Genomic DNA, 15,882 nt, shown 5'->3' with positions numbered 1-15,882 from the left:
TTTGAACCAATTGAAATTATTAAGTGCAAATATGTTCCAAAGATGCTCAACGCAATATGTTGGCAATTGGATAGATGGCATTGTCCCTTTTCTCTCTCCTTCTGCGCTCTTCATGATGTTGTGCAGCGTATTTCTGGTACGTGAATTGCTGGGCTATTTATTATTTTGATGATGGTATTAAGCCACTCTGCAATCTCTCTTTTTTTCATCCATTTATTTCCGTGAATATCTCATTTTTCACATCCTCACACACTCACACAGCGTCAGCATCGTAAGTGAAAATGTGATTGTAACATGTGTTACCATCCCGGAAGACATGACAAGACGAAGAAGTGTCCGCCCATCCCCATCATTTCCGGCAATCCTTGCGGTTAAGTGAATTTTCCCAAAAATTCAACCATTACATGCCACACTTGAGCAAGCAAATTTTCATCATCTTTCCTCCCTTTTTCCCACGCAAACTGTTGACGCCTCAAATGTCACCCGGAGAATGATGGAAAATTCTCACCGGCAGCGCATATTGTTTTCCCATGAAGAGGTTTTTCATTTTCATCCACAATACTTTTTCAACCCTGAAAATTCTATGTTTATATTGATATATCAAGAGGGTAGTCAGTCGCAAATTAAGACCATTCACTTTGTGATTATTCAATCGTTTTTTCTTTATGATTTCTTGATTATTACTAAAATTTTGATTATTTTTTGTTTATTTTCTGAATATTTGGATAAAAATTATTTATTTCATACACATTCTGATTATTTTGTAATTTTATTTGGGAAAGTAATAATTTTTTTTTTGATTATTAAATTCTGAATTTGATTATTTTGAATAATTTGTAATTTTCCTTGGGAAAAAATCCTGTTTTTTAATTATTTTATTAAAATTTTGATTATTTTGTAATTCTTCTTGGGAAATATATTTTTAAATTTTTTTGAAAATTTTATTTCTTTTGTAATTTACTTGGAAAAACCCTTTTTTAACTTTTTTATTCAGAATTTTATTATTTTGATTATTTTGTAATTTTCTTGGGAAAATAATCATTTTTTAAAATTATTTTATTGAAAATTTGATCATTTTGCAATTTAACTTGGGAAAATAATAATTTTTTTGATAATTTTACTCAAATCATAATTGATTTTTTGATTAGAAAACATTATAAGTTTCCTCAAAAACCGCCTTCTGACTTCCCCCTTAATATATACATATATGTAGTCAATTAAATCAACTCCCCAATAAAACCCTCCCCGCTCTCTTAGGTGCCCCATCAAATTTTCTATCCTCGTGCCCACCACATCATTTACCGCCCATCCGATCCCTTTTTGCCTATAAGGGTTTTATCGTATCACACGCATCGGTAAGTTTCGAAGCCAATGACATCAACATCAACAGGAGAGGCAGACGGCAAATGGCACAAATTTATATATAAGGCTAAAATCTTCAAATTTCCACCCATCACATTACATATCAGCCATACATATTTTCCATATCAAACTTCGTATTTCACATTATTGACTTGGGGAAGAAATTTTTCCTCTCTTTTTTTAATATAATTTAAACGAGTGGAAGTTTCTTATTGTGTGTGTGATATTAATACGAAAGAGACACGCTAGAAGTCGAAGAAAAGAAGTGAAAAGTCAAGTTTTGATTTCAAACCCCCAAAAAGGAACTCCCAACTATATATGAATTTTCACATTAAGTGTGGAAGAAATTTATTTATATACAGAGAAATCCCCGAAAAACTTGTACATTCTGTGCACGTATGTGCTCTTTTGAAGGGCTTTTTGACTACTTTTGCCCCGCGCCTTTTCCGCCAATTTCACCCACATTCTATACATTTTATTGCCATATTGATAAGGGGAGAAGAATTTGCCAATATTGCGGATCTATTAAAAAATTCCCTCTCAAAAGAAAGAAAGAAAAGGCAAAAATACTCACAACTCAAAGACCATGTAGAGCATTCCTTCGGAGCTGTATGTTTCCAGTAATTCAACAATATGTGGATGCTTTAGCATGTGGCAAATCGTTGCTTCTCGCTTCAGATCTGCAAATATATAAAGAACAAATGTAAATTTGCACAAATATGCCTCATTCATTAGCTATATTGAGATTCTTTTTTTTTGGAAAAATCATTCTTGTTTGAATTGCAAAACAACAAGAGAAGTTAACAAAGTTGTGAACATAATTTATTTAATATTCTTCGAAGTGTATAAATAGAATTTTCTTGGTAATGATTTATTTTTAAATTTCTTCCTGCAATATAGGGGAGAGTGGGGCAGTTTGGGGCGAAATATTCATATCAATTTTCAATTCAAATACATAAAAGATGAAACGTTGGAGGGAAACTCTATTCAACCACTAAAAATACAAGAGTTTTCCACGGTATTTTGTACAAAACTGCCCCACCGCGGGGCACATTCGGACTTTCTATGTTTCAGTCAAGATTTCAGTTATTCTTAGTGTTTAATCCTAAAGAAATGATAAAGAAAGCCTTTATGTAACTGAAAAACATTATTTCAGTGCCAAAATCTAAGATTTTTCATTGTAGAATTTACCGGAGACACATTAGCACAGACACATTTAAAGAAAAATTCATTTTTTCCCATTCTTCCAAGAACACCATGAATAAAATGAAAGAAAATCAGCAAGTTATCAAACTCTTATAGCGCTATTAAATTGAAAATAGTGGAAATACGTAGTTTCATCTCAATTTTCCGTTCGAAAAAGGCGGTGTTCAAAGCTGCCCCACTCTAAAATAAGTTCTCCCGCAAAAACATCCGTGTGAATGTAGCCTAAAGAGACCTTTGATTGCGCAGTGGTTTTATTCCACCCTATAAATCTCCCCCGCTCTCTCCTAAATACAGAAAGTACTAGAATGTAATCTGAAAGCGCTGAAAAACAGAAATGTTTACCAAACAACTCTCAGTGAAATCTTTGAAGCATATCGCAAAGAGAGAACTCTTGTCCATGGGGAAATAAATAGACCATCTGATGGAAAATAGTTAGAAGAGGAATGACCGCAAAATATGCACAGATCAGAAGCAGAAATATATGTGTAAACATGATCATCCTCTTCATCCTTTTTGCCAATTTAACCCAGTGCGATTTGCAGCGTCAACATAATATTATGCACCCTTCAAAAGGCTTATAGAAAGTGACTTTGTTTCTGCTGCATCTTCTCTCCATTCGACAAACAGATGGCTTAACTTGTGTATTATTTTCCCGCCAAGCAATTCAGAGAAAGGATAATAGAATTATATACATATCTACACATCTTTAAGGGAGAACAGAATTTTAATCTCACCACCGAGATCTTCACTAAACAGCCGCCGTCGCTTGTCATTTTCCAATACGACGAACTCACGTAAATAAGGTAGAATTTTATGGGTGATTGTGAAAGAAGCTCCACAAAAACGTTGTCTAGCACAAAATTTCCATGAATATTTCAGCGCAAACCAATTTGCCATCCGGGTTAAACGGTTGACATGTACGTGTCTTTACCAATTCCAATTGCCTCCCAAACCTCCTTGGCAGCATGGACAAAATGGCATGAAAATGGATTTCCTCTGGAACTCCAGCGACACTGCCATCCCCCCTTAATATCCCCCCGCGATTTAAGTAATCGTTATCGAAGAAGTCTGAGAAAAAACACGCAAAATAGTTGTGAATTTATCCAAACACTCTCGTCGCCATTTGACATCATTTTATTCCCTCGTCGTGTGTTAAGAGATCCCGCCAATAAATGTTAAAGAAAATTGGATGTGAGAAATGTTCGAAAGCCAAAGAAAAAAAAATCGTAACACTTGTTGATGACACTCTGATGTTGCCTTGGTGATACTTTCCTACCTTCTTCTTATCTTCTGTCTCACTGTCTCTCTAGGTTCACCACATTTGAAACAACAGCAGTAAAAAAGTAAATTTAACGAATAAATGGGTCAATTTAAGGGAAAACTTCTACACGTGACCTCACAGATAAATACTTTGAAATTTGTTTCAATCCAATTTCATCCTCTCAACTTTCTTCATCTTCTGTGCGCTCTTTTTCTCCGTCTGTCTACACTTAAAAAATTTAAACAATAGAACAACACTCATTTCTTCTATTTTCCCTCACTCTCTCTCTCTGCCTTTCATCCCCTCTGGAATATATAGCTGAATTTTTATTTCCCATAATTTTGCGATAAAAAAGAGAGAGAACGCAGCGGCACAATTGTAGGACATAATCATAAATAAGACAAGTACGGTTCCTGCACAAGAAGCCACGCGGACAGAGGGTCACCTGAATGGCACAAAGCTGCCATTTTATTTGCCCAACACCGAAGAGGACCATGCAAATAAATTTCCTATAAATGATTTCAATTTATATTTGACAAAAGAGCCTTTTTCCGGGGGTGCAAAAATGCGTTTAGCTGACGCAAACACAATTGAGAAAAAGAGGTCGCTTTTCGAAATCCTATTTTCTCACACTCCACACGCTCTCAAGCGAATTTATCCACACCCAAATAATGTCACAGTGATTATTATTATTTTTCCTTCAATGGAATTATGCTGAAATTGCCATATTTTGTGGAAAAAAAAATACAGAGTTGTAAAGCAACACGTAAATTAGTATAGTTTTTAGTCAAATAACGCATTCTGACGAAACGATGTGAATTTTCTGAGTATTGCGGAAAATGTGATTGAGTAAGCAAAGTCACAAATTCAGTATTATTGAGCAAATGCATTTGGCAAATAATTTAGCAAAATTTGAAACTCTCGCGCTCGGAGACAATTTGGAAGTTATGTTTCCTACTTTTCCCGGGAATCTTGGATAAAAATTGCGTTCCCAAATGATCAGACTGTACAGATGTACTACACTAACATTCTCGAGTCGCGCCGTGGTCAAACATTGACGGTCAAATGACTGCAAAATAACAGTCATGCTGAAGTCATTTTGAACACATTTCGAAGAAATCACAGGAAAACGTTTGCGCTTCATATGCAATTAATGCAATTAATTGGAGGTTCTGGAATCGATTTATCGACTTCTAGAATAATCTTACGATTTATCAGTTTGATTAGCATCATAAAAAAATCCCTAATTCCTCGATCACCCGGAAAAATCCTAGGGAAAATGGGTTAGTTTGTGATTTTACGCAATTTGTGCTTTATCTAGAATTGTTCTAAAGTACCATTTTCAAAGATCAACCATTAATCGTGTGTGTTATTTCCCGGTCGGAGTCGAGTCGTGCGAATATTCTATATGACCGACAAATGTATGCTTCATAACCCAAAACCGACCAATTTTTGGGCACCTTTTTGTAGTACTTTTCGACTTTGGTGCATAAATGCGAATGGCTGCTAGACGGTCGGATAGCATACTATTTTAATTCGCTGTGTTGCTTGGGTTAGAAGTGAGAAAGGCTAAGAAATCGCCAAATTTCCGCAAAAATCGCATTGGGAAAACAGAATCAATTTTTGACATGGAAAAATAGAGTAATTTTTCATGAAATATTTGACAACTTTCATATATTTCCTCATACAAACTCTCAACCATTTACGGTGTGTCAGATAAATAGGGGTGTCGCTGCAAAATGGGGTAATTTTTGCATGATTCCGTCGTCCTTTAGCTGTTTTATTTTAAGTGATGCCTTTTTAGACCGATAAAAAGCTCTTTTATCGGCGCTTTTTAAGGGAGAAAATACAGCGCATTACTTTAACCCAGACAACACACACAAAACACCATTTTACCAGAGACATATTACACCCTTATGCTGAAGCCCAACATGCATGAAAAATTCAATATCCTTTCGCCGCTACCCAAAAACAGCGCACCGCATAAGATTAAATGAGGAACTTCCATGGAGGAGCTTCTTAACCCCAGGAAAATGAGTGAATAAATTTGATATTATGAAACTTTATGGAATAATGTAAACGAAAGTTGGTAGAAAATCCACCAAACTCTATATGTGTGTGTGTGTGTCTGTGCATCCCTTAGCATTTCGTCCAATTAACCATCCCTTCTGCCGCCTCTCGACACACCCAAGAAACCTCCTCACAATTTATTTTAATGTCCCAAACGGAGAAATCACAATCTAAAACCTCCTTGACACTCAATTTAGGATTTAAATTGAATGAACGTGAGTGGTTATTTTGGAATCACAAACTCCGATGATGGTGTGAAAGCATAAGTATGTTGAAATGTTTTCTCTTTCGCATTTCCCCAAACATCGCCAAATTGCCAAAGATCTCTGCGCGCGATGTGATTTTAAGAGAGTTTCAACAGCGCACTCATTATTGGAGTCGTTGACAAAAGAATATTTAATTGAGACACCATTCAAGACGAAATATATCAATTAAAGTCCTCAAGATGTCGTGACACGCGAAGCCCCAACTTTTAAGGGACATTTTGCGCCAATATAAATTACCGCCGAGAGACGGAAATGTGCAACATTAAGATAAAATTTAAATACTCTCCACGACATCCAAACCGTGGCGCGGAGAGTCATCAATTCTCCGCAGCACGCAGAAATCATTATTCCATCTGGCAGAGCCAATAAAACATAAGAAGTATCTTAATTTGATTGCACATAGAGGGAAATACATAAAAATTTATAAGGATCCACGCAGCAGCATAAAGTAAGAGCATATTTTCCATATGGATGCCCTCTCTATATCGACGGGTGCCTCGAAGACTATGAAAAGCCAAAATCGCCATTTTTCAGCTCAGCGAATTCAAAATTTAGCGCTAAAAAGCTGTGAAATTGTCCAAAAATTTACTTCAAAACCCTCAAAACGCCTTCAAACTGTCCTTTAAAGTGCAAATATTGCTCTGTATTTTTTATTTTGTAAATATTTTAGTTAATTTTATTGATATTTATTAGAATTTTTGACTAAAATATGGCAAAATTAATGACAAAAATCGTTGGGACAGTAAAAAAAAATCAGTTTTGGTCAGTAAAAATGCAGTTTTGTCAGTAATAAAATTAGTTTGGTCTGTACAGCAAATGTACTGACCAAACTGTTTTTTTTACTGACCAAAGAGCAATTATACTGATCAAAGTGCATTTTTCACTGGCCGAACTGTAAAAATACTGTTTTGGCAATTTTTACTGACTAAATTGATTTTTTTACTGATCAAAATGCTTTTTTACTTACCAAATTACATTTTTATTATAAAAACTGCATTTTAAATTGACCAAATTGATTATTTACTGACCAAACTGAATTTCTACTGACCAATTAATTGCAGCCAAAATTAATGGAAAATCTGAAAATATTTCTTTGCAAAGTCGATTTTATCCTTTCACTTGAACTTTTCTTTACAGTTTACAAGTGAAAAAATTAAAAAAAAATAGATATGAGAAATATTCAAATAAGAAATATTGTCTCGCAAGATACAAATCGTAAAATTTTTGTACAGTAAGAATAAATAAAAAGCTCTTCAAATCGACTTGTCATACTTTTCGATTCACCCGTCGATATACTCCACATATATTGTACACAAGCGCCTTGAAATTCGCCCACGCAATGCACATAATATCCCTGCTTTTTTTACCACATTAGAAGTTCACATAGGCGCCAAACTCGCACGGTCAAACACATAATACACCCAAGCTCTGGCCCGCAGGTTTATCATAACTCAAACTATAGACACATTTTAGAGCTTACCAGCTGTGCTTAATCCCGGACTTGCTGTGAATTTTGCCACATCGACGATTTTCACTGCGAATTGTTGATTTGATTCTCGATGAATACATCGCCGCACGATGGAAAATGGACCTCTGAAATTGATAGAAAAAAATATACAGAAGAGATATCAATTGAGCTTCCAAATCTATGACAATAGATTGCACTTCGCAATGCAATAAATATGTGCGCATCAATGGATAAAAATGCATTCAGAATTCTCTCAAAATATATACCCAAAATTTATCATTCATTGTTTAGAGATTAATCTCTTATTTCAATATTTTTCCATCGCTCAAAGTCCTCAAATTCCCCAAAATTTGACGAAAAAAGAGAGAGACTTTTTACATGCTTCGTCTGTCCTTCCTAAATCCGCCGTTAGAGGCGCTAAGGTGAAAACAAGGATTTACGAAACCTTAAAATCGAATATCTCGAAAACAAGACGTTGTATTTTCTTCAAATTTTAGTATGTTGTAGCTGAGATCGAGACCTTTTCAACAAACCCCTATTTGTGCAGATTGAAATTATAGGAGTGAAGATATGGGGGTTCAAAGTTCACACTTTTAAGGGGCGATATCTTCGCTGTTTACAGACCGATTTCAATCATTTCTTCAACATAAGACGTATCTTGGCGTCTTTCAGTAGACTAAAGCTACTTTTAGTCTGTGATTTCACTACAAACACCGCTATATTGATTTAACCTTAAACGCCTGCATCTCGGCAATTAAACGATGAATTTGATTTTAATTGATTTCACCCACAAGCTAAATCTTGCGGCGTTTTCTTATCACATCTTTGCCAGTATTTTCTGTTATTAAATTATAAATCAGTGAAAAACAATTGAAATATGCATTGAGATAAATTGAAAACGGAAAAAACAGCCCTATTTTACATTCATTGTTACACATATATAACCGTTCGTGATGTGAATAACAAAAAAATCTTTCCGCTTTCTTATCTCTCAAGTGTTATTGCTGCTGATAAAGTATGAATTCACTTTTTTTGTTGTTCTTCTTCTTCTTCCACTCGACAGGAGAGAAACAAATCCTAATGTACATAAATTCTAATTTCCCTCCACCACCAACAATTCCCGTGACATGTCAACAGGGGAGGCAGAAGAAAAAAAGCGAAAACAATGGGAGAAGAAGAAATGAATGGAGAAAAGCACATAGAGAATATATTCTTCCGACAACCCAATTATTTTTCACCATTCTCGTGGCTTTTGTTTCAAATATCTCTCTATCCGAGTGCGTCAATCATTTGTACATACACAGACGAATGACAGAAATGTTATATCAATTTGAAAAGCTCCTTATATTTGTGGCAGGAAAAAAGCTCCGCCAGAAATTCACACAGCGAGAAGAAACATTCCCGGTAAAACTTCACAAACAGCAATGTGGCGTTTTTCTTTTCTTCTAAAGTTAATTGAATTGGAAATTGAGGAAAAGCGCCGAGAAAAGTGAGATCCGGCGAGGAAAAGCAAGGCAAACTCACCTTGATAACACACACAATCAACATATCGCAATTTCTGTAGAAGAATCAAATTTTCCTGAAAAATGATCTTCTGTCGATTCTTCATGAAAATGATGAAATTGTCTTAAAAAAAATTATAAATTTCCATGCTTTTTAATATCTTTCTTCTGCATTTTATTATTGGGAATGTGATGGAAAAATCTACCAATCGTGAAAATCGTCAATCAATTTTTCCCTCTCGTTTTTCTATATATTTTTTGGGCAAAACGCCAAAGAATCGCACATAAACTATGCCATTTTTCATTGACAAATTCATGTATTTACAGTCACTCCCCTAATTTTTTTCCTCCCTCCTTAAATCAATGAGATTTGTCCTGTCTTCGCACTCAAGATCTTTCGCGGGGTGACTTTAAAAATTGAATCACGCGAGGAAGTGAAAGAAATGCGAACATCGCAGATAATGTGATTTTCCCTTGTCCTTCTTCACACTTTCATCTTTGACTATAATTTCTCAAGGCACACACACACATCGAGTGTGCGCAATTATTATGTTAATACGATAATTATCGCGTGAAATTAATAATTAATTAGTAAAACGGAAATTCACCAGCATCCAATTCCAGCGACACGCTTTATTATATGTATGTATATTAAATATCACGCCACGTCAGCGCGCGCCTTTCAACTCACTTCGCAGTCTGTCAACGTTTTGTGGAAATCCATACAGAAATGTTCGCTCATCGTCAACAATTTGAAAATTAGCATTTAATTCAAGAGACAAAATTCTCAACAACACCCTCAATAAATTACACGCGCAAAATGCAAGTGGAAATTCTCATGAATATCCTTCGTTGAGGCATTGAAAAGTTTTTCAGGTGGGAAACAAGAGAGAAAGAAAAAAAAATTAAAGCAATATTGCGCGAAACATCGCTTGTGATATTCGAAAATTTAATTTTATCCCCCAAAGAGTGTCTCATTCCAAGTGTCCTCATTGCAAAACACTTTGAAATATCATTTCATCCAAGGGGCAGAATATATGACTAAAATCTGTTTGTCACTTCCAGAACATTAGCACTGCTTAAAACCTGCGTTTTTCTCATTTTCTTCGCCTTTTTCGGGACTTTATAGACTTTTCCAACCGCCCAAAGTATATCATAACCTCAAATTTGAGGTATCTTTGACCCAAAAAAAGCTTTTTTACTTTTATGGCCCTCAAAACTTAAAGAGAAACAGTATTTAAGAAATATTTGAAGTTTTTAGTGGATATTTTGATGCACTTTGAAACATAACCTAGAAATTACGTTGAAAGATCGTAAAGAATCCTTGAAAGACACTTATTCGGAACATTTCAAGGGCAAGACAAATTGACAATGAGCTGAAATTTGCTATTTTAGAATAGAAAATCAATCAAACACCTCTAAAAAAAGACAATTTTGCATCCTGAAACAATATTTTTGAGGTTATGATCAATTTTAGCACAATTAACACCAGATTTAAATTGAAAGTTTATGGTATACAACAGATTTCATCATTATTGTGCTAGTGAATTGAAAATTTTATGAGTTTAGCGCATGAATGAATGATTTTGAAGGTTATTTAGCGGCGAAGTTTGTCTTAAATTCATAACATAACCTAGAAATATTTGAAAAACAATTCTTTTCACCAAATATTGCGTTAATTCCTTTTCAAAATGGCTTTTGAACGAATCACAGTGATGCTGTTGAAACACTTCCACTTTCAATTACTTAAAATTGAATTGTACACCACTTCCGACCATAATATCTCCCCCTTAATTTCACCCAATCCTCGAACAGACTCACGCTGTGGATGAAACTTTAATCCTAAATTTAAATTTACTGCATCTCTTCTAAAATGTGTAGATTTTCCTCCGCGTAAACTTTTCTCATATTTTTACATATTTCCTTCCCCACAAACACAGTCGAAAAGTTTGTGCTTTTTGCAGCAAAAGTATAGTTTTCATATCTTCCTCGTTAGCATGATCCACTCTCTGAAGACCGCCAAAAAGTCGACTTGCACCAGCTTTACTAATAAAATTATTTTATATAAACTTGCACAGTATAAAACTTTACAATGCGCGCCTTTTTCCCACCCCCAGTTTAATAAAAAATATATGTTTATGAGAAAGTTTTTGCGTGAAAAACCATCCCTTGATTCATTCTCCATGACAGCAAAGAGCTAATAATATACATAACAAATGGAAAACTTTAACCCCCAAAAAGTTAATATTTAGAAATATTATACATTATTCTCAAAGTTTTTTTTTTACTCTCTGTAATACAGATAAATCGAGTCGTTGTTTATTTAATTAAATTATGTATATTAAATTCATGTAAATTAACTGAACACGGAAAAACACGAAAATACCCTTTTTGTACATTCACCAAAATGGAAATTTTCACCCTCACCACAGGACATTTTTCACCATGGCAATAATTCAGATGAGAATTTTGGGAATTTTTCCAACAGGACAAAAAAATTCCCACAATTGATGGATAAATTGGAAACAATGAAAAGTCAAAATGGCAATTTTCAGCAGAGTTTGTTGAAAATTTAATGTCAATATCGATGTGAAATTTGCCCAATTTACCCCAAAAAGAGCTTCTAATCGTTCATCGAAGTGTTAATATTGCTCCATAATAATTATTTTGTGAATTTTACAGTTGATTTTATTGGTATTTTAGGGAACTTTTGACTGAAAGATGGCAAAATTAATAGATAAATTGAAAATGTTGGATTCTAAAGTGGATTTTTGATGCTTTTTCCTCATTTTTCGACCTAAAATAGTGGAAATATATTTTATAATGAACCAACTTTCCTTTCCCTCTTGAATAGTTTCTATTGTGTACATTTCTCTGCACTTCTATCACTGGTTGAAAGGCCAAAACAAACACGCCCCAATGTCGTAAATTAATCGTGAAATTGGGCAAGTGTTGCTTGTTAAGTGATACAATGTTCGTGGTGTAAATTTCCGGGGGGGGGGGAAAGAGCACAGAATTGTCTAAAGAAGTGGCAGACAAGAGTTCTCTTAAGCAATTTAATTTTCATTTTCTTTCCGCCCTCGCGAAAAGTGGCAAAAACCAAGCCATCGTCCAAATTACATTGTATCACTTTGGCAACACTCCTCAAATATATTTATTCACACACTTTCCAACAGTTGATTTTTGCGTAAAATATAACATATTTTCCATACTTTTCTACGCCCACAATTCTAATGCTTTGCTAGAGAGATTTTTCACTCACTTTTGCTCTGTGTGACTTTGAGTGTAATTCAATTTTGCGAGGAGTATTTATGAATGTTTATCAAGAGAATTATTCACACTACGCACAGAGCTTCAGCCTATTCAGCCCAATTAACAAAGTGAATGTTGAGGAAATGCTGAGCTCTATATATATGTAATAGTTACGTTTGTACATATATTTCAGTCAATACAAATTTAATTTACTTGTCTTTTAGCAAAATTGTTGTCTTCACTGTGGTTATACTTTGTTTAATCAACGTGAAATGTTTTCAGACATATGTAATATACATCAGCACTATATATCTCCTTCCTTTCATCCCCGAGATGAGTGAAAGAGCTTCGCAGAAGAGAACAAGTGCCATTTATTCCTCTCCCCGAAAATTCCTCAAGCAAAAGACCCAGAGAGACATGAATTATCCTTCAGAAAGCACTGCTGAAACCGACAATTTCGGGTGAAACAATTGAAAGAAACTTCCTTTTTTCCTGCGCAAAATTAATTAACATCCAAAGAGATGCAAATTAAATCACACACAAAAGGAAAAGATCCTTTCCAGCAAATACAAAATACCAAAATTTCAAAGTTAAGAGTAAAAAGCTGAGATTTTAGCGTTTTTCTGCTAAGATTTTAGCTATTTAGATAGAAAATTAGCGATCGCAGCGGCGAATATTCAAAGTGTTTCCATTTTAATAATATACTTCGTGATAACAACACCCAATTTAACTCTATAAATTCTGTAAATGTAAATATGTAAAAAACATTTAATTTAGCTAAATATTTAGCAAAAAATCGCTTAGAAAATTGATTCAAAATAGCAAGCTGAAAAATATAGAAAGTTTTGCTTTAAATGATGTGTTTATTGTCCACTGCGATCGTTTATCGGTTCCATTTTGCTAAAATCTTAGCGTTTCTTTACTAAAATACCAGCTTTAAATTTTTCTGGTTCGATAAGTTATTCTTCAAACACTTTTTGACCCTTAAAGAGTGTGTTAAGAAGGTGATTTCCCACAATTTACAATACACAGTGTAGAAAAGGTTTAAAGACAAATATTATTATTATTAAATTACACCAATAAATCATCCACATTGTTCAACTATATTTATTTAATTTATCATCTTAATTCTCAGGTTTTTGCACACACTCAACCACTCTTATTCAGGTCCATTCGCCCACGGTTTTATAGCCTCAGCGAAGAGGGAAAATTTATGACTTTCGACTCTACTAACATAGAGGTAAAACCTTAAGGGGTTTGTATCTGTCTCGAAAATACATCCATCTGAGTAATAGAGAAAATTTTCACCCGTTTCGCCCTTCACTCTTTCTTCTTTTTTTTTGCTATATATGTACACAAAACACCTGCCCTTACATTGAAACATTCACTTAATTTGTCGGATGAATTTATTACACCCTGGCAAAGTGCTGTAAGGGTTTTAGGAAATGATTGTAAGTAATTTTTCAGAGATCCCTTTTCGCATCACTTTTCTTTTTCCGCAAATTATATTTCATCAACATAAATTTATAACCACCTTTTAGCATGGATTCATTTGCACACGCTCCTTCTTCTTCTTCTCCAGCCCAAACCACTTCTTCTCATTCAGTAAACCTGGAGTTTATGACATGAAAAAGGGGTTTTGCTGGGTTAGTTGAAATGCACAGACTTTCATGTGTTTACACATTTTGTGAATTATAACACAAAATACATTTTGATTTTCATCCCAAACCCAATGTTTTCTTTGCACATTCTGAATTAAGTAGACCTACACATGTTGGCTCACAACATATATAGCATAGATTATGCGTGTAGTTTATCACATGAATAAAGCACGTGAGCAAACAGAAACTTCGATTTCACCTGAATTCATAAACCGACGAAGGGCAAATATTTCACCAGTCAATTTCCAGAGATTTCTCTCCCACAAAAAACCCGCCTTTCCTTTTAATTTCCCGGCAAATAATTGAAATTTGAATTTTTTGTGTGGAAAATACACCATTATTGTAATATATTTAATAATTTACATTTCTCAGAAAAGGTAGAAATTCTGTTCCGCGACAAGAACAGAGAAAAAGGGTCGATTTTCGCCGAAAATACACAAAGAGCCGCATAGAAGATAAAAATTTTCCCAAGGGGAAAATCATTCGCAAGTTGAGACCAATAACTTTGTGATTATTCAAGCATTTTTTTTATTATTTTCTGAAAATTTGGATAAAAATTAATTATTTCATACAAATTCTGATTATGTTTGGATTATTTGTGTTTTAATTTCATATTTTGATTATTTCGTGCAATATTCTGATTATTTTTTGATTATTTTCTGAATATTTGGATAAAAATTAAGATTTTCATACAAATTCTTATTATTTTTTGGTTATTTTCCTGAATATTGAATCAAAATTTGAATATAATTGAATAATTTTGAATAATCTAAATATTCTGATTGGAAAAAAATCCTTTTTTGTTTTTTTTTAATTCAGAATTTGATTTATTTTGTAATTTTTCTTGGGACAAAAATCTTTTTTAAGATTATTTTATTGAAATTTTAATCATTTTGCAATTTGACTTGGGAAAATAAACTTTTTTTTTATTTTCTTATTCAGAATTTGATTTTTTTGTCAGATTTCTTGCGAAAATATTAATTTTTAAATTACTTTATTCGAAATTTGATCATTTTTCAATTTCACTGTCTTTTAATTCTATACTTATCAATCATTCTTTATTACTACTGATTATTTTACTAATATTAAATATTAAGTTTCCTCAAAAATCACTTTTTGATTTCCCCCTTGGATTTTCCTCATCCTCTAATGTTAACTTTAGGAAGCAAATTTAACCCAAAGTTAATTTTAAAGAATTCTATTGCCCTCTTCCACTCGCAATTTTTTATTAAAGTTGCGATATTGGAATTTGTCTGCACTTTATGGTCTATTTATTATTCCCAAAATTACACACACACAAATTTGTCTGTACATTTGAGCAAAGTGAATGGCTAATAAGGCAAACATTCAACCCTCCCAAAAGTTGACTTTCGCAAACATTAATCTTCTGCTTACCCAATGCATTAGCAATTATCTTCAAAAACATCTCAATACCGCACTGAAATACTTCCGGGAATAAGGAAGAAAGCCGGCAAATTGAATTTAAAGCGGAACACGCAAGAAAGAATTTTCTAATGAGCTTAATTAGGTAAATTTCGGACGATTTTCAATCTTTTCAGCACTTTTTTTTTGCGCCATTAAATAGCAAAAATATCATAAAAATGACAGAATTCATAATAACATCACTCGTGTTTTCGTCTCAACTCTATAATGAACAGTGACAATAAGATAGTTCACAACAGAAGTTATGAAACTTGAATAACAACGCAAGACTGACTCGGATGAAAATCTCAAGAGATACACTTAAATTCAATTAACTTTTGTCCTCATCTCTCAGCTACACTTCATAGCAAATAAATATGCAGAAATATTATGCCTTTATGCAGCAATACAA

General features: G+C 33.8%; 1 protein-coding gene across 10 annotated transcripts in view; it reads right to left on the bottom strand.

The window, feature by feature from the left end:
• Positions 1-15,882, bottom strand: part of LOC132265039 (peripheral plasma membrane protein CASK) — a 224,956-nt gene that overhangs the window by 197,558 nt on the left and 11,516 nt on the right. For all 10 annotated transcript variants that reach the window (XM_059765456.1, XM_059765459.1, XM_059765458.1 and 7 more), the window contains 2 exons: positions 7,646-7,758; positions 1,937-2,042 (listed from right to left, as the gene is read on the bottom strand). In XM_059765456.1, the coding sequence (XP_059621439.1) occupies positions 1,937-2,042; positions 7,646-7,758 (219 nt within the window). The remainder of the gene's footprint in view (positions 1-1,936; positions 2,043-7,645; positions 7,759-15,882) is intronic.

Source organism: Phlebotomus argentipes, unplaced genomic scaffold, assembly GCF_947086385.1.
Source record: "Phlebotomus argentipes unplaced genomic scaffold, Phlebotomus argentipes genome assembly contig_2, whole genome shotgun sequence".
Classification (NCBI taxonomy): domain Eukaryota; kingdom Metazoa; phylum Arthropoda; class Insecta; order Diptera; family Psychodidae; genus Phlebotomus; species Phlebotomus argentipes.
This window is presented reverse-complemented; position numbering and strand designations above follow the sequence as displayed.